Source organism: Canis lupus, chromosome 14 (assembly GCF_011100685.1).
Source record: "Canis lupus familiaris isolate Mischka breed German Shepherd chromosome 14, alternate assembly UU_Cfam_GSD_1.0, whole genome shotgun sequence".
Lineage (NCBI taxonomy): Eukaryota > Metazoa > Chordata > Mammalia > Carnivora > Canidae > Canis > Canis lupus.
This window is the reverse complement of record NC_049235.1, coordinates 26082865-26105067: the sequence shown is the minus strand read 5'-3', so window position 1 is coordinate 26105067 and position 22203 is coordinate 26082865. Positions and strand designations below refer to the sequence as shown.

The following is a 22203-nucleotide window of genomic DNA, read 5'->3' as shown; positions in this document are numbered from 1 at the left end:
TTAACATCTGCCTGGTGTTTTTGTTAACAGCAAGTTAAATAAAATCTTTAATGTGTGTGTGTGTCTTTATCTGCATGAGACTTGTAATTTTACCTTCTTTTTTGAAATGTATCCTGAAACACCGGTAATTGCTCAGAACTGAGGATCTGTGCTTCTGGCCCTTGTTAAGCTTTACTTTCTTTCTTTGGTTTATTTACTTGTTTTGTTTTTTCTTGTTGTTACACCTATCAGCATTGCCAGAAAAGCTGTTATGTAGTATAGCATAAAAATTAGGCAATGAAATGATTTTACTATCGTGCACTTCACCCCCACCTCAACTGTTAGGATGGTAATGCCAGCATAATTTCATCAGAAAGCCTCTTCTGCTGACATTTCAAGCTCCCACAGAAAACGCTGTAAATTTTCTGAGAAGGCCTTTTTTGCAAGATTTGTTCAACAAAGAGGTGGGATAAGCACCTTGGATTAAACCTTCAAAGCAGCAGGCCTTTGGTTACTTTTCTTGATTAACCTGGGAACACTTTGAAACTCTCTTCTTTATCATACCATGTTTTTCGAGTCCATCAATTTTCATAATGAGAAACACTTTTGTAAACACCTTTTTTGTGTTTCTTTGTAATTAGCAAAATCTTTATTTTGCACAAAGGTTTCCATGTATACACTTTATCTGCAAAGAATATTTAGTGTGAACTATTAAAGAATTAGAAGGCTAATGGAAATTACATTTTTCCTACTGATAACATATCAAAATCTGTTGGTCTATCCATTAATATCTAGCTGCTTAGCCTCCAGGAAGCTCAGAGCCAAATTTGTGACTCAACTTTAATAACTCAGTAGGATCTACCTATCTGCATTCTACCTTTGCCATTCTTGACCTTGGTTCTTTATTTATATTTTACCTGCTACTGATTTTAGTTATTTAAGATTATTATATTTTACCTTTTTAATAACATTTCATAAGCTATCTCTACTTCCTTAGGGAATAGGATGGATACAAAGAGAAATGTTTATACAGGCACATTGCTAATGTCTTTATATTCAGTCTTCTAAGATAAATTCTTGGAAAAATCATAATTTACTTTGTCATTGTGCTTTCTGGGTGTATTTCATTCACAGACAAGGAGACATTTGGGTATTTTACTTATCTAGTCCATATCCTATGTAACTATTTTATATACTTCAGGAATGGACAAAGTCATAGTAAGGTCATTTGGTGTGTCTCAGTTCCTATAGTAATTCACGTCATTTAAATGAGATTGTATTTTCAATCTCTAAAATATTTCTTAGCCATATCATTATTTATTAGAAAAGTACTTGCTGATCATCAGACTCTCATCCATCTTTCTATAAACAGCTCATGAGCTAGGAAATGGCTTGCCATTATGCCTAGAAGGTTAAGAATTCAACTTGAACAGGCTTACAATTCAGGGATTTAAGTACAACTAAATCACCCTGGGAGCTCAGGGCTCCTCAGATCCCTTTATAGAAGTGAAGTCTCCCTGAAAGGAATCAAAGTATTGCCCTAAAGGGGCAAAACAAAAGAGTTGGTTAGCTGCCTTCCCACTGTCATAAGTGGGGAAAGCCCATTTGATGATGTATTAAAAACATACTGGACGAGGGAACACTTTCTTCCTTATAGTGTGTTTCTGGGGCAGCTGCCCTAACTTGAGCTCGAACAAAACTCTTTTCCTTTCTCTTAAAACAACAACAACAATAACACACTGGACCTGAAGCCCCAAATCTGAGTTCAAGCCCTTGTTTTGCAACTCATTGAAGTGCAGTTTCCTGCATCTTTAAAATATGGGTAAAAATTCCCCTTACTTTTGAGTAATTGTGAAAAGGTCTTTTGAGCATGTTTGGTATGGAAGAGGACTCCCTCATCTTCAACACTCTCCTGACTTGCTGTGGGAATTAACTCTGTATGTGTGAACTCTAGAGCTTTTAGAGCCTCTTTCTTTTCCCATGCCCTGCTGCCATGCTGAGGCAGGCTGCAGCAAGCAGCTCAGAGCTTTGAGTTTTACTCTTTCCCCATGGGATGTCTTAGCCCAACCTTAGGACATCCTTTATTTTGCCCGAATAATCTTTGAGGAAACCATCATTAAGGAATTACTTGATCATTTCTGGCATTTTATATTTCCAAAGATGGCCACAACAATTTCCTTCACCCCATAAGCACTTCTGCAGTGTGAAAGTAAAGAAAGGAAAAATTGGGGTTCTGAAAGGATTTAATACCTAGTTTAATGGTCTTTCACTTTCTGAACATAGACACCAGTGTTTCAAATTGTCCCTCTGTCATCTAGAGCTTTACTGGGCTTGAATGGGAAGGACACCTTTCTTTTGTAAAGTGGAAAAGGAATATTGAAGGCTTCTCCCCATGAATATTGTCCAGCCGGTTAGTTTGGGGAACACAATATAAGGAAGTGGGAATCTGGAAATTGATTTCCTTAAAATTACCATAGGCATGTACCTGTTGCAGGTCTTAATCGTACCCTTGAAGGGATGAGCTTCCTAGCTTGAAAGTTACTGTTCTTTGCAACCATTACCTTGTGGTGTGATAATTTGAAAATTAGTTTTATAAGATATTACTAGAAGTTTAAAAAAAATCAAAATGAGGCTGAGCTCCATAATGGAAAAAAAATCCAGGTAACTCTGATTTAGTGATATCTCTTTGTTGTTGCATTTTTCAGAATACAGTGATTCAGGGATCCCTGGGTGGCTCAGCAGTTTAGCGCCTGCCTTTGACCCAGGGCATGATCCTGGAGTCCCGGGATCGAGTCCCATGTCGGGCTCCCTGCATGGAGCCTGCTTCTCCCTCTGCCTGTGTCTCTGCCTCTCTCTCTCTCTCTATGTGTGTATCATGAATAAAAAAAATAATTAATTAAAAAAAAAAAGAATACAGTGATTCTCTAAGGGGGCAGAGAGTATAGAATGCAACATTCCCCAAACTGATTTAGATGTGAAACCTCCCCCACTGCCTAAGGAGCCCAATATGAGAATAAAGTTAAACTAAACATGCTTTTGGAAGCATGGACTATATTAGCTATCTATTGCTCTATGACAAATCACCATAAATTTAGCTTAGAAATATATCTATTTATTATTTCACAATTTCTGTGCCAGGAATGTGAGCACACTTTGATTCATTTTCTGTAGGGGCACAATCCAAGTGTTGTCTGGAATCGATCTCATCTGAATGTTTGACTGGGAAAGGGTTCGTTCCATTGAAGTGGTTGACAGATTTCATTTCCTTGTGGTTGTGGGACTGGGGGCCTTTTTTCTCACTGACTGTTGGCTGGAGGCCATCCTTAGTTTCCTTCCATTTGGGTCTCCTTTCATCATGACCGATAAGTGAGCAGATAGTCTCTTCACAAGATGTTTTTGCCATCTTATGTAATGTTATTACATAAATGTAGACATGTTCATTTTGTCATCTTTGTTGAATCAATAGATTAGAAGCAATTTATAGGTTTCACCTGTATTCCAAGAGAGGAGATTACACAAAGATATGAATATCAGGAGGTAGGAATTATGGAGGTAAGAACTGACAAACTCTCAGTACAAATGACTTTATCCACTATGCATACTAAGACATTTGAACAAACTCTAACGTAGCTTCTATCAGCTCAAGGCTATGTCCTAGGATGACAAACCTGTCCTCTTAAAAGAGTTGTCTGAAAAAGCTCAGTGCTGCCAAAAGAAAATATTGTTCTTTTAGCTAAAATCTGATTATAGGTCCCTGATCTCCCTTTTTGTAGAGCATTTACTTTAGAAAGCTTGCAATTGTAAATCCTTTCTCTACCTCTTTGAGATGTATCTTCTGCAACCCAGAAATGTCTTTCTCAAGGACCTGGAGAGCCATCTCTCTGAAATGTAATCATTAAGAGAGAGATGTTTGTTTCCCTTTTCCCTGGGAAGAAATGAGCCTGACTTCAGTAAGCAGTTAGCCGCCATAGCCCCCTCATCACATTGGCCGACCTCCCCCTAGTGTCCTTCAGTGCTTTCCCTCTGGCCCACCCAGCATTAAAAGGCATCCTTTTTATTTCAGTGGAGTTGAATTAGTTTATACTGGGGTCTCTGTCCCCTACTGCCATAGCCTTAATAAAATCTATCTTGCAGCCTTTGACAAATGTCTGACTGTTTTCTTTGACAGGGGCAACCTTAAAGTGTATCTTCCACAATTACCCAGAAGTTTGGGAATCATTTTACTTTCCATCCTAACACATCTAGTCTAGCAAAGCTGAGCTTCAATGAGCATTTTTTGGATTATGTGTTTGTAGAGTAACTTGGGTGTTTCTCTCTTTACATAATAGACATGTTCCTAAAGAGTGGTAATTGTTTTAAAATAAATTAATAAAAGTTAAACTATGAAGGGACTTTGATATTGAAAAGCAGCATAAGCAGAGGAGCATATCTGGCTTGTAGATGTGGCTCTGTAACATCGACTAACCTAGCCAATTAGTAGGCAGAAATGACTTCTCTTGATGATGAGATAGGATTACCTTGAGACAATTTTGTAGGGGAAAAAAATTATCTCAGCCTTGCAAATAGAGAAACTGAGCTGGAATCATGTAACACACCATTTGCTCCCCACTCCAGCTCTTCAGTGGGAGTTCACTCTTTTCCCTGGAAGAAGTCAGGAGAACCTTGAGCAGAGAAATGTTCTACTCATCCAGCTCAAGCCTAGGATAGAAGAATCAACACAAAATGAAAAGGAATTTAGGCTTTATAGGATGGTTTTGAGATATTTATTTGAGCCCTTCAATTAAAGAACTTCTTTAAGGTAGTTGGATCTAGAAGTGGTGAAATCATGTGTTCTCTCTGGCCTCCTCCACTGAGGCCCATAATCAACCAAAGAGCAAGGGCCGCTTCTTGTAGTTTCTTGAAGGAATGGATCACTCTCTACCACATACCTCTCTTCTGACCCTATCAAGCCAGTTCCTTTGCATTGAGCTTGTACCTCCTGCCCAGCTTGTCAAAGTGTAAATGTGCTTCATGGATCATGATGCATTAAACCAGGAGGAAAAAGACACTACACAGGTGTTGAATGAGTACAGAATAAGAGGGCTTTGTAAGTGCTGGTGTTTTCTTTTGTTTTGTTTTTTAAGAGAAGCTCACAGCTTCTTTTATGTTTTATAATATAAACTATGGATAAGAAGAGCTGAGATTTCCCTTTGACATTTTGTCTGTTCAGTGAACTGCAGAAAATGCAAACCTTTCCAAGCCAGAGAAATATATCTTCCTTGTGTGTGCTTAGAATATTTAAAGAACAATCTGTGTCTAAGTTTTTTGTTCTCAAAGTTTTGGGAATGACATTCCTCTTGATTTTTTTCCTTTTAAAAATTAATTGGTTCTAATAGTGTTTTTAAATCAACAGTTATTTCCCTAGTTTTATATTTTTATATTTAATATTCCAAACTAATCATTTCTGTCATTGCAATATCATCATGTAGTATCCTTGGAAATGTGATTCTTTGGACAAATAATATGCCAAAGCCATAATAACTCTAAAATGAAGTTAAATTCTATATAGGTTTTTACCTCTTCTTTTTTATTTTATTTTCTTACCCTGAGATTTAGATCTACTTTTCAATAAAACTGTTTCTTTTCATATGGAACTTTATTTCTATTTTTAATCCATTAGTACTTTGGTTCTAAATTATTCACTCTAACATTGTTCTAACTACATTAAGAAGTTTCAAGTCTTGCTCTGAGTGTTGGTCATTGAGTTGTAGATTCTGAACTAGAATCTTGCACCTCTGTTACCTTCTCATTCAATGTCTCTGTATAGCAGTCATAGTCTTCATGCTTTGAGATTCCATCACCATGTGTAGCTTCTCTGAGCCACTTGGCTAACCTTACTAGCTTTCATTTTCTTTTTTGTATCTTTTAAGCTTATTTAGGAGTGAAAGATTTTAATGAAATTACAAATGATGAAGATATTCCATAAATTTGGAACTATTTGAGGAAAAGCTTAATATCTATGTTATACTAGAACACTGTCATATCCACTACTTATTTAATCAGCATGTAGTAGATAAGTCTTAGTGCTTTGGGTCCAGGAGAAATGTCTCCTTCCAATGGCCCTAGCTGTCACTGAGTTTGTAGCCTATCACTCCCTGCCCTTAGCTGATAAGATATGGGAAAACGTGACTCAAGACCTAGGCCAATCAGATTACCTCGTTTGAGACTTTAGAGTTAGTTGATGGAAATTCCTAGAGTTGGAAGATCAGGAGCCAATGTTGTAGCTCATTTAGACCCTATGCTGATGAGTAACCAAAAGGAGTTTTTACAGGGAAGAAGGGAGAGGTGGATGGGGGAAGAAAGGAAAGGGGAAAGAGAAAAGAGAAGAGGACCATTTTAGGTAAAAATAAAGGGGCAACTCCAGAAAGTTATAGTGCCAATGAACTACCCTGATTCTGGAAGATCTTTTAGTTCCCCATTCCAGTCTAAGGTTTTTAGGTATTTGGATTCTGTGAGACATTCCTGTGCTCATACATGAAACCTCTCTTTACATAAGTAGGCTTGAGTGGATTGTTATTACTTACAAACAAGCTATATTTGACTAAGAAACTTCCTAACAATCATGTGAAAATTATATTTAAAAATTGGGGCAGATTTTTGTTTAAAAAATAGTAGATTGAACTCATGTTTCTCTCTGCTGCCTCTGGAAGACCCAGTAAAACTGAAATAAAGTAAGAGGATTTGAAATCACAGGGACAAGGAGAACAATAAAATCAAATTTTGGAATGATGGAAGGAATATGATGAGTGGTCACTCTCTTAGCTCAGCAGAGAAGGTGAGCTCCAGGGCCCAGGAAAAGGGGGATGAGAGTCAGACTGGTATGTGTTTCCAAACTCCATAATACCCAAGAAATTGAACTACCAGACTTGGTGGGAGGCTGGAGTGAAGAGTGAAGCTGAAAAACATGAATGAGGAACAAATATCTAGGTGCATTTTTCCACTCTATACTGTCAGATGTGTCCCTTCAGCTAAAGGGGGGACATCCATTCCTTACCAAAAGACCAGAGGGTCTCCAAACAGAAAGACAGGAAGTCCTTCTAAGGACAGAGGGGAGAGGTCACAGGGAGGTTGAGTGACTGTACAGGTGATGCCATGAGACTTTCTAGCCCCACTAGAGCCCTGGCTCTCTCACCCTTGGCATACTGTCCTAAGACACATAGTTTCAAGAAGGAGGTTGTAGCATTTTTCCTGGAGGAAATGGTCAGACAGACAGACACACACACACACACACAATCAGAGATGTACTGGCTTTTGACAGATTTTTTTAAAAAGATTTTATTTATTCATGAGAGACACAGAGAGAAAGAGAGGCAGAGACACAGGCAGAGGGAGAAGCAGGCTCCATGCAGGGAGCCTGATGTGGAACTTGATCCCGGGTCTCCAGGATCACGGTTGAAGGCAGGCGCCAAACCGCTGAGCCACCCAGGGATCCCCGATTCTTTTATTAATTTATCAATGCCTCCTGAAGTGAATCTCACCAACCTACAACCTTTTCCCACGTACATAGCATACGCAGTGCCCATTCTTTAGAATGAGTGGGCTGTCAAGGATTTCCAGACATTTGAGGAAAACCTTCAACATGAAAGGGGGAAAAAAAAAAGAGAGAAAAGGCTATTTGGGTGAACAAAGAGGAAAAAGAGACAATTCAAAATAGCTTTGGCTAAAAGTAGGTTTAGAAGTACACACATCTATAAGGAAGTGTGGATTGTCCAGAGCAGGACATAGTAGAACAGAGACAAAAGCTTCATTAGACTAAGAGGTAACTTTCAAGACCTCAACCTTGTGAGAGAAAGAATGGCCTCAGATAAGGGGAGATAGGTGGCTGAATATAACAAGAGGAGACTATTTATTGATCCTGAAAGCAGGAGCTAGAAGGAGATTTAATGATAGAAAAAGAAAATTTTATTATTTTAATAGAAGAAAAACTGCCTGGGTCAAAGTTAGAGAAAAGCAATGAGGGACATTTAAAAAACAACTTTGTAAACAACCCAGTAGAAAAACAGGCAAAGGATATGAACAAGCACTTCCGTAGAGAATATATACAAGTGACAAATAGCACATGAAAAAGCGTTCAAAGTTGTTAGTCATTAGGGAAGTGCAAAGTAAAACCACAGTGAGATGCCTGTTTGGCTAAAAAATGAAAGCAAAACAAAACATAAAATGCCAAGTCCTGGTGAGAATGTGGAGATGTGGAGCACCTATAACCATCATATATTGCTTGTGGCGATGTAAAATGTTGCAGTCACTCTGGCAGACACCTTGGTAGCATAGTACAAAGTGAAATATATGCCTACCACATGACCCAGCACGTCACTTCTAGGTACCCAAGAGAAGTAAAAATTATGTTTCCACAAAGACACAAATATTTATAGAAACTGTATTCATAATCACCAAAACCTGGAAACCACTCAGATTTCTCTCAACTGGTGAGTGGGTAATATAAACTGTGGTATATCTGTACAATCAACACTTCTCAACAGTAAAAAGGAATTAACTCCTGATACATGAAACAACACAAATGAACTATTTTAAGTGAAAGAAGCCCCACCTAAAACTATATACTACAGCATTCCATTTTTATGACATTCTGAAAAAGGCAAAACTCTATGGACAGAAAATAGATGAGCAGTTGCCAGAGGTTGGGGGTCGGGAGAAGACATTGACCGTTGGCTATAAAGGAGCATAAGGTAACTCAGGGATGTGATAAAACTGTTTTCTACCTTAATTGTGATGGTAGAATGACTGTAGTTATGTCAAAACACAAAGAACTGTACATTAAAAGTGTGAATTTTACTATATGCAAATCATAACTTTTAAAAATGGAGGAAAAATGAATGAGGTTTCTGTCTTGAGAGACAATTGGAGAATTGTTAATAGGGAAGCCTGTATGGGCAGCAGACAAGCCTACAGGAAATAAGGGCAGATATTGCCTTGGAAAATAGAGCTTGAGGCAGCAGAAATACAGTTAGTATGATCAAGGTAGTGGGAACTTTTATTGCTGAATAGTATTCTGTTGTATGAATATACCAGAATTTATTTTGACATTTGTCAGCTAAGGGACATTGGAGTTGTTTCCAGATTTAGGCCGTTATAGTCTCTATACACATTCGTTTGGCTACCAAAGGATCTGAGCAGAAAAGTCAAGGATCTATGTTCCTAAAATGCAGATTCGATCATGTTACTCCCCTGATTAAAATTCTTCACTGGTTCCTTATTGTCTACAGCAATGATCCTGCACCATGACCATACATCAGAGTCACCTGGAGTGCTTCAAGATGCTGAATGTTCAGCCCACCCCCAGAGATTCAGCCCTAATTGATCATTGGATGGGGCTCAAGTGTCAGGGTTTTTTTAAAGCTCTTCATATGATTTTATTTTTTAAGGCCTAAATCATTTTCTTTTTTTTTTTTTCCTAAATCATTTTCAAATAAAATTATTGAGATATAATGTATATAACATAAAATTTATTGATTTAAAGTGTACAGTTAAATCATTTTTAGTATAACCCATTATTGATATTTTCAAATGTGTATTCTATCTATAATAAAATCTGCCATCTTATTTTTGTACATTTTTTTTTAAGGATTTTGTTTTTTGGGGGCACCTGGGTGGCTCAGTGGTTGAGTGTCTGCCTTTGGCTCAGGTTGTGATCCCGGGGTACTGGGATCGAGTCCTGCATCAGGCTCTCTTGAGAGAGCCTGCTTCTCTCTGCCTCTCTCTCTGTCTCTCATGAATAAATAAAATCTTTAAAAAAAAAAAAAAGATTTTGTTTTTAAGTAATCTCTACACCCAACACAGGGCTTAAACTTGCAACCCTGAGATCAAGAGTCACATGCTCTATCAACAGGGCAGCCAGGAGCCCCTAAAATTTGCTATTTTCAAGTGTATAATTCAGTGGCATTAATTATATTCACAGTGTTGTACAGCCATCACCCCTGTTTGATTTTAATAAATGTCCAATTCTGCAGAACTAAGTCCAAGTGCCTTAGGAAACTCCCAAAACCTTTCATAAGAATACATCATCCTTTCTTCCTAGGTGCAGCTCCTGTCACTTCCTGCCCTGCTTTCTCTTGGATCCAGACATGCTGAATCATCTTTAACCTTTGAAAACTCATTATCTTTGCATATTCTTGTTTCATCTCTCTAAAACATTATTCCCACTACCACTTCTGATAAAATCCCATGCCTTCAAAGCCAGGTATCAATGTGGTATATAATAATAATAATAATAATAATAATAATAATGATATTTATATATTATATAACATACTTCTGTTATAGAATTATAATTATATTATAATTATATATATAATTTATATATATAATATATATAATATATAATTATAATTTATTATATAAACTATATAATATATAGCATATAAATTTATTATGTAAATTATATAAAATGTAATTTTATTGTGATTATAAATATAATTCATATTCATATATAAATATAAATATATAATATAATTATATATAAATTATAAATATGAATATAATTCATATAAATATGAATTATAATTATTAATAGAATCATTATTATATAATACTCAGGTATTATTTGTATGAAGTATTTTTCCACCTCTGTGCTTCTTTAGCTGCTCTCCATCTGTGATCTGTATAGCCCCTTTCATGAACCTCTGTTGGAAGCCTTACTCATGACAATTTTCTGTTTTTTATCTCTCTCACCAGATTCTCTTTCTTCCCTCTCTTTCTCTTTTTCTTTCTCTCTCTTTCAAGTGGTGAACACTCAAATGTTGAAGCTGCAGTGTGAACATATAAATCCATGAGGCAGTTCTTGAAGAACTGGCAAGAAGTGCCACAGACAGTGATACAGGTGAGAAGTAGACTTTTGTTGGTTTAAGGCACTGACTGAGATTTCTGGACTGTTTGTTTCCACAGTATAGCGTAGCCTAGCCTGACTAATACACTCATGAAGAATTTATTCATCATGTTCACCAGCTGTTCTGGTGTGTTATAACCAAATGGAGAATGTAGAACTCCATGGGAAAGTGATCCTGGATTTGAGGGCAAGTGGGAGAACTTGATTTTAGAGGATCTAGGAAAGATACAGGTTTAAGGAAAGGTCTTGAGCAGAAATGGTTCACCAAGGAAGACAGACCTGGGCTCTGGGACAAGGGAAGAAGGAACGCATATATTGGCTGTGTCTAAGGGCACTGAAAGCAAACAGCCTCTTAAAACTTTTTACATAAGACTGCTCATGACTTCCAGAATTACACATAACCAAATGTAAAATTTTAAGTCCCAAATCAATACTTGCCAAAAAGATAGTGTAGAAAAGGAGAGATAATCATAACCCTGAACAGATGTTCCATTTGTTAATCTGATTTTTACTAACCAGATACATGTTTGGAGGCGTTGCTGAATGCACAGTTTTGTCCCTTGTTAGTATAATCAGGACGTCCTGGTTCAACAGTGCTCTGGAGGTTGAAACGTGCTCTCCTTTATGATTTGCAGCTCTGATTGGTTCAAGTTTTCTGCCTAAGGTGCAAAAATGCAAATGTGAATTAAGAGTCTGTGTGATTTCTGCTTCTTATATCATCACCATTAAAAAAAAAAAAATTCAGACCAAGTGTCTTCTGTTGAATCTCCCTAGAAGCGTGGCCTGAAGTGCACAAGGCGGACTATATACTGTGGTCCGATCTTCCGTGAACATATTACCCTACAGTCCCACAGTATTAAAAAAATAAAGCAAAATGTTCATCTGTCAGAGAAAAATATGTACAAGTTAAACACATCCAATCAGAAGCAAATTGTTGAAAGGAGAATATGTGTTAAAAGGCATTGTAGTCTGCGATCTGCTTTAAAATAATTAGGTGAAAAAGAAAGGAAACATATATAAAGCAAGCATGGCAAAATTTCAAGCATTGTTGACTCTCAGTTATGAGTAGATAGGGATTCATTGTAACCTTCTCTATACTTTTGTATTTATGTCTGATATTGTTGATGGTAATAAATAGTAGAGGCATCATAAATTTACAGATAGGATACCTTCAAATATTTGCATGAATTTGAGGGCACAGCTTACAGAATTAGGTTCCTTAATCACAGAATTACATTGTGTTATATAAGAAAAATATTTTGCAAACCATAGACTTGATTAATCTTCAGAGCTCTTTCACCATGTTCTTTCCACCATGGAGCATAGAATGACAGATTCCTTCAACGATTATTACCTCTTTCTGATGCTATTTAATAAGCTGCCTTTCTCACTGTCCTGAAATCTGAATATGCTGAAAGAGTTCATCTGTCTTTAAAAGCAATAATGAGCTTGCATCACCTTTGGAATTAGACTCAATGTTATAAATGATAGTTGGAACTGGCATGCATGAGGGAGAGCCACATTTTCTCCTCCTTATGTATCAAGAAGGGATATTATCATCTTCAAACTTATACATACAACATGATTCAATTATTGTTTTGTAGAAACCTTATCTATTGTTTGTGTCTTGAAACATGGATTTGAAAACAGTGATTTTTTTTTTTTACTGCAATGACAGTATCAATAAAGGTAAAGTATATCTTATTGTCTAGAGAGATATTTAGCATGCTGTAGGTGTAAATGAAAGACATAAGCTAAGAGACAAAAGCGAACCTTTCAAACATTAATGTGATATTGGCTGTGTTATTATGAGCCTAATGATATCAAGTGCACACAAGAACACATAGGTGTCATGCTGGGAAACCAATGATCTAGCTTTCATTTTGACTGCAGGCAAAGAATATCTCATTAAAGCTATAAATTTCATGAGTCTGTTCCCAAATTTAAAACCCTTAAGGAAAATGGCTTTCATGGTTCAACAGTTTTAAAGGGTTGTACTTAACTTGGCTTTGTAACAAGGAAATTAATAGTTTTCCTAAAACAAATCAGAATTATGCCATAGTTCCATGTGTTTTCATGCTGCTGCTGTTAGCACTTAACTTCCTCTCTAGATAACAAAACCACAGACTCCACATTGAATTCACCACGGGAAAACATTTATTACCTGCTATGTTTGTTCAGGATAGGCTGGGATGGGGATGAAATTTGTTCAATCGTGGCTAGGTAAAAATTGTTTTCTTGAGGTGATGTGAAATGGAGTAGGTTTCTAATCAACCTTCACTATTCAGAGTGAATCTTACTTAGCCTACTATCTGGAGGAGTAAGTTGCTCTGGTCCCACGCCGTGTTACCAACCAACTGATCGAAATGCGTGCAGGCCTCAGGGACCCGAGGCATTGGGAAATAAATGTCAGTGCAATGAACTGAACTTATTCTTCTTTCTCAGTGGACTTTGTAATAAATCTTAGATAGTCATGTGAGAGATGCATTTATAAGAAACTGTTTTGTTTTTGTATACATTTAACTTAAATAGCAATTGTTCTATCTGGGAAAAAAACAAGACAGATTTTAACAGATATAAGAGAGTACAGATATGTCAGATGTCTCTAATGGTTTAAGCTTAAAGGAAAGTCATTAGTGATTTACAGAAAGAATATACAAAACAAAGTGAGCAATAAGAATGTAATTGTCATTTTCCAAAAAATGTTAGAGAAGCAAAACTACCTAGACTCACCTCATTTCATCTGGATGATCAGAATGTCACACCCTGGAAAGAGCATATACTGTTAGGGATGTGGGGAAGTAAAACTTGAAGTTCATAGACACTTAAAGTTCATAGAAACTAAAAGTAGTTCATATATGCTTCAAGTTGAGCAACTGGGTGCACATCTTACTTCCCTCCCTCACTTAAGCTCCCTAATCATATGGCAAGGGACAGAATTTATCCAGAAGATATAGTTATGACTTAAAAATTTAGGTTGTATATAAATGTACTTTCAACTGCAAAGGTCATTCAAAACAAATCATTAAAACGGAACAAGGTGTCATTAAAAAGTTTTAACTACATGAAATGCTTTCAAATAAGGCATTACACTGTTTTTCAAAAGCTGAATTTTTTGAAAATTTTTATGCTGTTTAATTTCTTTTTAAATTCAGGATCTTTTTGTAGGTAGTGATTACTCTCGTCCTTTATATTGTTGTTGTTACAAATCTGCACAATATGTCCAATTTTCCAATACCCTACAGCTTAGGGTGAAAAATAGTTTCTGAAGAGAATAACCATTATAAAATGCAACTTTTACTTAAAAAGAAAAAAAAATGTCTCCAGCTTTTAGCTAATTATGAATATTATAAGGTTGTTTAAAATGTCCTTGGAACAAATGTAATTCATGTATGTAACTATATGTAATTCATGTAAACAAATACTTGTGTAAGCATATATTTTCATTTCTCTTATGTAAAAATCTATAGGGGAGGTATGGGGTCACATATTAAGTGTATGTTTGACTTCATACAAAAATTGAACCCTTTTCAAAGTGTACCATTTTACACTTGTACTAAGAATCAGGTGGACAAGATGACAATTTCTTTAGCTGTCTTCCAGCCTCTTTCCATGGCTGCATCACATTCTCAATAGGTTCATGAATAAAATGCCCATCCTAAAGGGATTGAGCTGTGTATGGACTCCATCACGTTACTCTTTACTCCCAAAAGGAGATCCGGTTACCACTGTTGAATGCCAGACTTGCCAACAGTAGCAGCCTATCCCCAACTGCTTATGCAGTGTCTCATTTGTTTTCTATTACTGCATAACAATTGCCACAAAACTAGCAACTTACAACACGTTTAATATTCAGAAGTTCTGTGGGGCATGAGTCTGAACATAGGTTAGTTGAGTCCTCTATATAAGTTCTATTTGCTTCATAACTGCACCAGCATTTCATCATCAAACTTTAAATTATAGCCCAGGACCGTCCATAGAAATACAATGGAAAATACATGGACAACTACATTAAAACAGTGGAAACAGTGGAGATTTATTTTAATAGTATACTTTCTTTAGCCAGATCTATTTGAATTTATTTTCATTTCAGCATGTAATCAGAATAAAATTAATGAGACACTTTATTCTTCTTTCATGCAAGCCACATGTGGCTAGTGGTTGCTGTATTGGACAACATAATTACAGATATTTTAGTGTGTATACAGTGGTAATTGTGATTTTAATGTGCATGTTCCTGATAACTAAATGATGTTGAACATATTTTCAGATACTTCTTGTCCATTTGAATATCTCCTTTTATGTAATATCTGTTCAAATGGATATAGATTGTGGTATATTCATATGATGAAAAAGTACTCAGCAATAAAAAGGAAAAAAAAACCCTACTGATTCATGCAATATGTACATTTAGAATGTGTGTATGATATTGTATGTAAACTATACTCCAATACAATTAATTTAAAGAGTAAAAGCAATATGTTTAGTAGTACCTGGTATGTACTTTGGCCCAGGGCACAGTAAAACTGTGGGGCCCCATATTTAAAAAGTATTGAGAATTTCAAGACAGTGACAGCAGAGGGAGTTTGTTATTAAATTCCTGGTAATAGACAGTGCACAGCAGGTAGAAAGTTCCAGTAAAGTTCTATTGAATGAATTTAAGATCTTAGTGCTCAGCAGTTTCCATTTGAGAACAGCCTAACACCTCTTCCAACGTCTGCTGTTTACTTCACAGACCTGAGGAAAGACTAGAATTCTGAACACAATTTTTAAAAAACTGCTGGTTGTTAAGTATGATAGAGAAAAGTACTGAGTAAAGTTGTTTTAAGTTTTCTAAAGATATGAAGAAATAGAGCCCAAACACTAACATGAAGAAAGAACAATTCAGTCGAGTGGGTGGAGGTTATACAGGCACCATGAGGTACAAAGGAATTTTGTCCTTTACGTAGTCTGTATTGTCAGTCACAGGCTGACCTACAGTGGCAGTGTTACACCTTCCATGGGCTAGGAAACAAGCTAAGGAATGGGGATGTACAGAGATAAAACAGGTACATACAATTGTGCAATGGTTTGTCTTCTTTAGAAATCAGTTTTAGATCATGTTCCAGTTATTAACATTTCTAATATTTTGTTCCATCATAACTCAGTGTACAAAACATAAAGCAGAATTCTCGTGTTTTGGAGGAGGTGGCATAGTAGTTTTTATATAATCCACTCTGTCACAGACATTTCATTGGGAGTTTGCTCCTGTGCTTTTTAACTAGAGTAGTTATTAACAGAGGCACTGGGACTTCCTTAAACAATGGGTTATGGACTGGATGTGTCCCTCCCAACCGCCCATATTTATATCCTGAAGCCCTACCTCCCCAGGATGGCTGTAATTGGAGTAAGGAAATAATTAAGGTTAGTGAGGTCATAAGGCTAGAATCCTGATGACAGGATTAGTGTCCTTATAAGAAACCAGAGAGCTTGCCTGTTTTCTTGCTCCTGATGCACCAAGAGCCCATGTGAGGAGGCAGTGAGGCCACCTTCTGCAAGCCAGGAAGAGCCTTCAACAGAAATGAAAACCTGGAACTTCTAGCCTCCCAAATTATGAAAGGATAAATTTCTGATGTTTAATCTGCCCAGGCTGGGGTATTTTGTTATGGCAGCCTGAGCTACTATAATATGTAATATTTTATGAAACCTTAAACAAAATATGCATAATCTGCATATTAAATACAACCTAATCAGTTACATAAGGTGGACAGCCTTGTAGGGTGACAACAGGATCTATATGGAGACACCTGGGTGGTGGTTGAGGCTCCCTTTGGCTCAAGGCACGATCCTGGAGTCCTGAGATTGAGTCCCAGGGAGCCTGCTTCTCCCTCTGCCTATGTCTCTGCTTTCTCTCTTCTGTGTCTCATGAATAAATAAATAAGTCTTAAAAAAAAACAGGATTTATATGTATGTAGTGATAGTATGAATGTGTGGATCCTAAAATTTTGGGAAGTTCATATGGCAAATTATCCCTAAAGGAAATTTACAGTGATTCTACTTTATCACTCCCTGTCCTAAAACAGGGGTATTTTTTTTTTATTTTAAAAAGGAAAAGTACAGTTTTAAATGATTAAAGCTATCCTGTAAATATAAATATTTAAAATGCCTGTCATGGGGCAACCCGGGTGGCTCAGCGGTTTAGCCCAGGGCCTGATCCTGGAGACCCGGGATCGAGTCCCTCGTCAGGCTCCCTGCACGGAGCCTGCTTCTCCCTCTGCCTGTGTCTCTACCTCTCTCTCTCTGTGCATGTCTCTCATGAATAAATAAATAAAATCTTTATTAAAAAATAAAATAAAAGGTCAGGTGGCTGCGTGTCACTATGCCTCTCATACTATTCAACAACTTATTTTAGGAACGAAAGTAGTAAGAGATGAGATGGCAGTGCACTAACAATTGAATAAAGTTTACTGGAAAAAAAAATGGCCAAAAAGTTTTGTTATACTTGTTTCATTGTAACTTGGTGTAAAAAAGATAAAGCAGGATTCTCCTGTTCTGAAGCAGGTGGAATGGTAGTTATAATTATTTCACTTATTTCACTTAAGCCAGAGTCTTCAAAATAATATTAAGCATGGCTAAGAAGTTGGGGAATAGACATAACTAAAGAAGTGATGAATGAAGTGCTAACAAGGAAGACTGTACATTTTGGGGAGGATTGAAAGAGGGTGGTAGTAATTGGTTATTTCCACAATAATTGTGGTATTAATTCTGGGGTGAGACTGTTTGGGTTTGATGTCTTGCTATGCCAGTTACAAGCTACATAAACTTAGCTTATTACCCATCTAAACCTCAGATTGATCATTGGAAAATGGGAAGAATAGTGACCATCTTATATGTTAGCAGGGATGATTAGTGGCATAATGTACAGTAAGCATTTAGCACAGTACCTGCAACATAATAAATAAGTACTACCTCTGATGTGAATAACGTATTACTGCTGCTTTTCAAAAATTACATTAATGGGGCAGCCTGGGTGGCTCAGCGGTTTAGCGTCACCTTCAGCCCAGGGTGTGATCCTGGAGACCCGGGATCGAGTCCCACGTCAGGCTCCCTGCATGGAGCCTGCTTCTCGCTCTGCCTGTGTCTCTGCCTCTCTGTGTCTTTCATGAATAAATAAAATATTTTAAAAAGTTGCATTAATGTAATTCCAATCTACGTGAATATGGGTATTTTGAAATAGACTGATGTAACTCAAAAACAAAAAAATGAGGGAAAATGTCAAATTTTATTTATTTTTGCTTATTGTAAAGATTGTCTTTAGACTCCAGCCTGCCTTTCTCAGGTATTTGTCTCAAAGTCTTTGTTCCAAAATTCATCCAAGGAGTTCAGTATGTGGGATATGGCTGTTTTCCTGATATCCACAGTTAACATTAGTTGAGGCTATATATCAATGAATTTTCTATCTTGCCTACTTGTAGTTTCTCCCATTTCGGTTCACTGTATCATAACTGTCAGCATGTCCCACTGTCATACCTTTATTGAGCTTGTCAGATGCATGTGATAAAACTATGGCTCCAGGGCAAGTCCACAGATTTCATTTCTCATAGGGAAGAAGTTGTATGCTGACATTCTCTTACAAGTCCTCCAAAGTTCTGCTTCTCATTTTAAGAAACTCTGCCTTAAATAATCAAACAAAGACATCTGCCAAAAACATTTGGCTCTGCAAATAGCAAGTAGATTTGTTGCTCCTGCTGTAGTTGGCAAATGGTAGCTAAAGAAGTAGAATCTGGGGAAGCAAAATGTCTTGTTATGAGAACTCTCTGATAAAGACAGGAATCAAAGGAATTTTAGAACATTTCTAAGCCAAAGAAATAAAGATGGGAAAACTGTTCTTGAAAAGTCCAGTATAAGTGTGTAGGGCACAGTAAATAGTAGGTCCTTAGTATTTTATGAATTAGAAGTCATGGTACTCCTGCTGCAGAGAATGCTAAATTATTTCTTTTTAGCCTTGACCTGCAATCCCAGAGTAGTAAGTCATACATAAGTTGATGAAATCACAAAATGGTATTTCATCTTGTGGGGCACTGTTTGGTCTTAAGTGTTTTCGCATCAAGTGTTCTCTGTTCATGTTTGAACTATGTTGGTTCATATACTACGGTATATGGTACTTATACTAATAGTTAGGATTCTGTTAAAGTGCTTGAAGAAGACAACAGAGACTACTAAGGGGGAAAAATGACTGTTGGAAATTTGTTTAGGTCATCCAGATGTATTCATACTTACAGATAGGTTAGAGACAAGAGACATGCTTTAGAAAACATACAAATTCTAAATGCAAGTTCCTATTTCATTTTCAACGACTTTATTGAGAACATTTTGCAAATTAGATTTTACAATTTAACATTTTACAATTAGAAATTTTATCTGCTACTACATAAGTTGCAAACTTTTCAAAACACTACAGAAAATCCTTTATTTCTTTGGATTTTTCTGTTCCATGCTGAGCTCCTGAGATATATTTTTTCTTTCAGCTTCATTTTCATCTTCCTGTGAAATAAATTTTAGAAAACATTAAAATATAAACTTTAGGGCATTTTATCAGCTATACTTAATACATTTTTCATTCTGTTTCTCTGAAGAATTAACTATGGTGATTCTGGTAATCCTAGAAAAAAGGCTAGAAACAAAATGGTAAAATTATGTAACATTCAAATATTTACAGTGGATGTTCTCTTATACTACACATTCACTAAAATTTGCTATACGTTTTTAAAGGCAACTTAATTAATGACCAAAAAATTACTTTTGAAATCCCCTGCCCACAAAAAGTGTCCTTTTGAAGGAGGTGAATCAGGTATATTTTTACTTCACTGTTTGATAAAAATAAATTTAACTTCTGAGACACTTTATGTGCTCCAGCATAGTGTTTTTGTCTCATCTAGCATACTTCCTTGACAGGTCTGCCAATTTTCCAATTACTTGTACCACCATATGTTATCTGAAGATCAGTCAGCTCTAAAATAGGAAACATGGGCATGTCAGGCTATCGAATGCTTACAATCTTCTACAGTTTCGATTCTAAGTGGTGGCTTCATAATTCACAGCAGATTCCTGTGAAACATGGTGAATAAATGAAGTGACTTCATAATGTCAGTCTCCATAGGAATGAAGTGTATCTTGTGTTCAATATTAAATGATGACCTCCAAAGCATAATGAAGAATATGGAAAAATATTTCATCTTACAATTTGTAACCCATTTCATCATCTATATTTCTTCAACAATACAAAGTATAAAGCAGTCTTGTTTTCCTAATATTTCTAATATTTATCAAGATCTTTAATTTTTATTAACTGAAGGTAAAAAGCACCGTCTCTTCTATTGAATTAATTAAAGCATGAAGGGAAATTTCTTAAGTATCTCTAGACAACAGTAATACCAGTATCATCAAATACATCACCCTCTATCTCTGAATCATATAAAACCAAATTCAAGTAAATAATTGTTGAGCTCTGCTTTAGTAAATTGACATTATCAAGTAAATGCAAATCAAGGCATATATATTTGTTTCCCATGAAAAACCACATCCTTGCCTATAAACATTAAGATGGAGAATGCTTCCTTTATACACGGACTCTCTCGAAGCTCGCCAGCATCTGTGATTTAGACTTTTGTCAACACCAGAGAAGTGGAGAAATTATCAATATTATTATCCAACTGGAACCATTTATAAATATGTGGCATACAAGAGATGGAGTTTTGAATGTCATTTTGGCAATGTAATATTTTTCTAAGCATAATAGGCACTGTATGTTTAATTTTTTTCCAATTTCTCTTTACTGAACAGAGATATTATTATGTTCGACTCACTCTTAAACAGGTAGCTTCCACTAGTGGACATGAGTTTCTAGAGATTATTACATTTTGCTTAGATCCTAGTAAAAAGCCATCTTGCTCTGTACTTTCCACTGTCTTCTTCGAGTGAGACATTGACAGGAAGAGTTAAATCAGCAGGTAAAGGGCAAGACATTTTCTGTTAGGTAGCACTGAATTTAGTTATATATTCCTCAAGGCAGGGCTTTTTTTTTTTTTTATATTCTTACCATCAACAGGGCATACTTAGTATAGTTGGAATACAATAAATGTTTTCTGAATTATGTGTAACAGTGGAGTAAAAAATGAATAAAAGAGAAGTCTGCCTAAACTAATATGTAACTTGGAAAAGCATTCTTCTTAACCAATAGACTTACTAGAACAGTACTGAAAACAAAAATAAGCAAAAATGTTTGAAGCAACATTAGCCAAAAATAGCCACTATCAAGCTCATATCCTTTGATTTATAAGACAGGAATGGAACCTTTTTTATGTGCACAGTCTAAGTTCCCACATTGACATGATGTACTGGTTTAATAAGCTTGGTTATCTTGCTTTCCCTAGCAACCTTCAATAATGCTCTAAGTCAAAATAATGCTCTAAGTCAAAATGGAAATGTAAAGGCTAATAACCCTGAGGACTAGGAAGTATCTATACACTTTCATATTTAACTAAAATTCTTATGCCAGCCTTCTTGTTGAATTGTTTCTGTAATAATTGACCATTGAACAACACAGTTTTGAACTATATAGATTTTTTTTTCAATAAATACAGTACTGAAAATGTATTTTCTCTTCCTTCTGATTTTCTCAGTATTTCTAGCTTACTTAACAAAGTATGTATTAATCAACTCTTTATGTTATCACTAAGGCTTCTGGTCAATGGTAGTCTATGTTAGTTAAATTTGGGGTGAGTGAAAAGTCACATGCATGTTGTTGGCACACTGAAGCCCCCCTGCATTATTCAAGGGTCAACTGTAGTTTATAAATGCATGTCTCTTGTAACATTGTCTCCTGTTCAGGACAGGTGAAGAACTGTTCCACATTTTTCTTTATGCTGAGGACATATCCTACCTTTTTATGCCTTTAGACTATTTCCATAGATAACAAGATCCACCCTCTTTTTTCCTTTGTACAAGAGTAATCGTGATTTGGATGAAGAGGATTATGAAGGGGAGGAAAAGGCATTTAACCCTAACACACTGTAACTGCTATAGTAGAACACCATCAAAATAATGAAAATAACAGTAACAGACTAACAGATTTTATTATTATAAATAAAAACATTAGGATTAGACACAATAAAGCTCCAGAAAGGATTTTAGAGGTTGCTTTGTTTGTTTGTTTGTTTTTGTTTGTTTGTTTGTTTTGTTTTGTTTTTTGTGTTTTTTTTTGGAAGTACTGATTTGTGTTTCCAGCATTACAGGTCAACTTGTATAAGAACTTTATAAGCAATTAAGATTAATAAAATCATTAAAATAGCTCAGGCAGCAAA

The 22203-nt window shown here is 36.1% G+C and overlaps 1 protein-coding gene and 1 long non-coding RNA gene across 8 annotated transcripts in view; one reads left to right on the top strand and one right to left on the bottom strand.

The window, feature by feature from the left end:
• Nucleotides 1–22203, top strand: part of LOC111098772 — a 62507-nt gene that overhangs the window by 7089 nt on the left and 33215 nt on the right. For all 6 annotated transcript variants that reach the window (XR_005369471.1, XR_005369472.1, XR_005369473.1 and 3 more), the window contains exon 2: nt 10711–10855. This is a non-coding gene — a long non-coding RNA (uncharacterized LOC111098772). The remainder of the gene's footprint in view (nt 1–10710; nt 10856–22203) is intronic.
• PHF14 (PHD finger protein 14) overlaps nt 19183–22203 on the bottom strand; it is a 216754-nt gene continuing 213733 nt past the window's right edge. For both annotated transcript variants that reach the window (XM_038556947.1, XM_038556948.1), the window contains one exon: nt 19183–19384. In XM_038556947.1, coding sequence (XP_038412875.1) covers nt 19310–19384 — 75 coding nt within the window. In that variant the 3' untranslated portion in view covers nt 19183–19309. The remainder of the gene's footprint in view (nt 19385–22203) is intronic.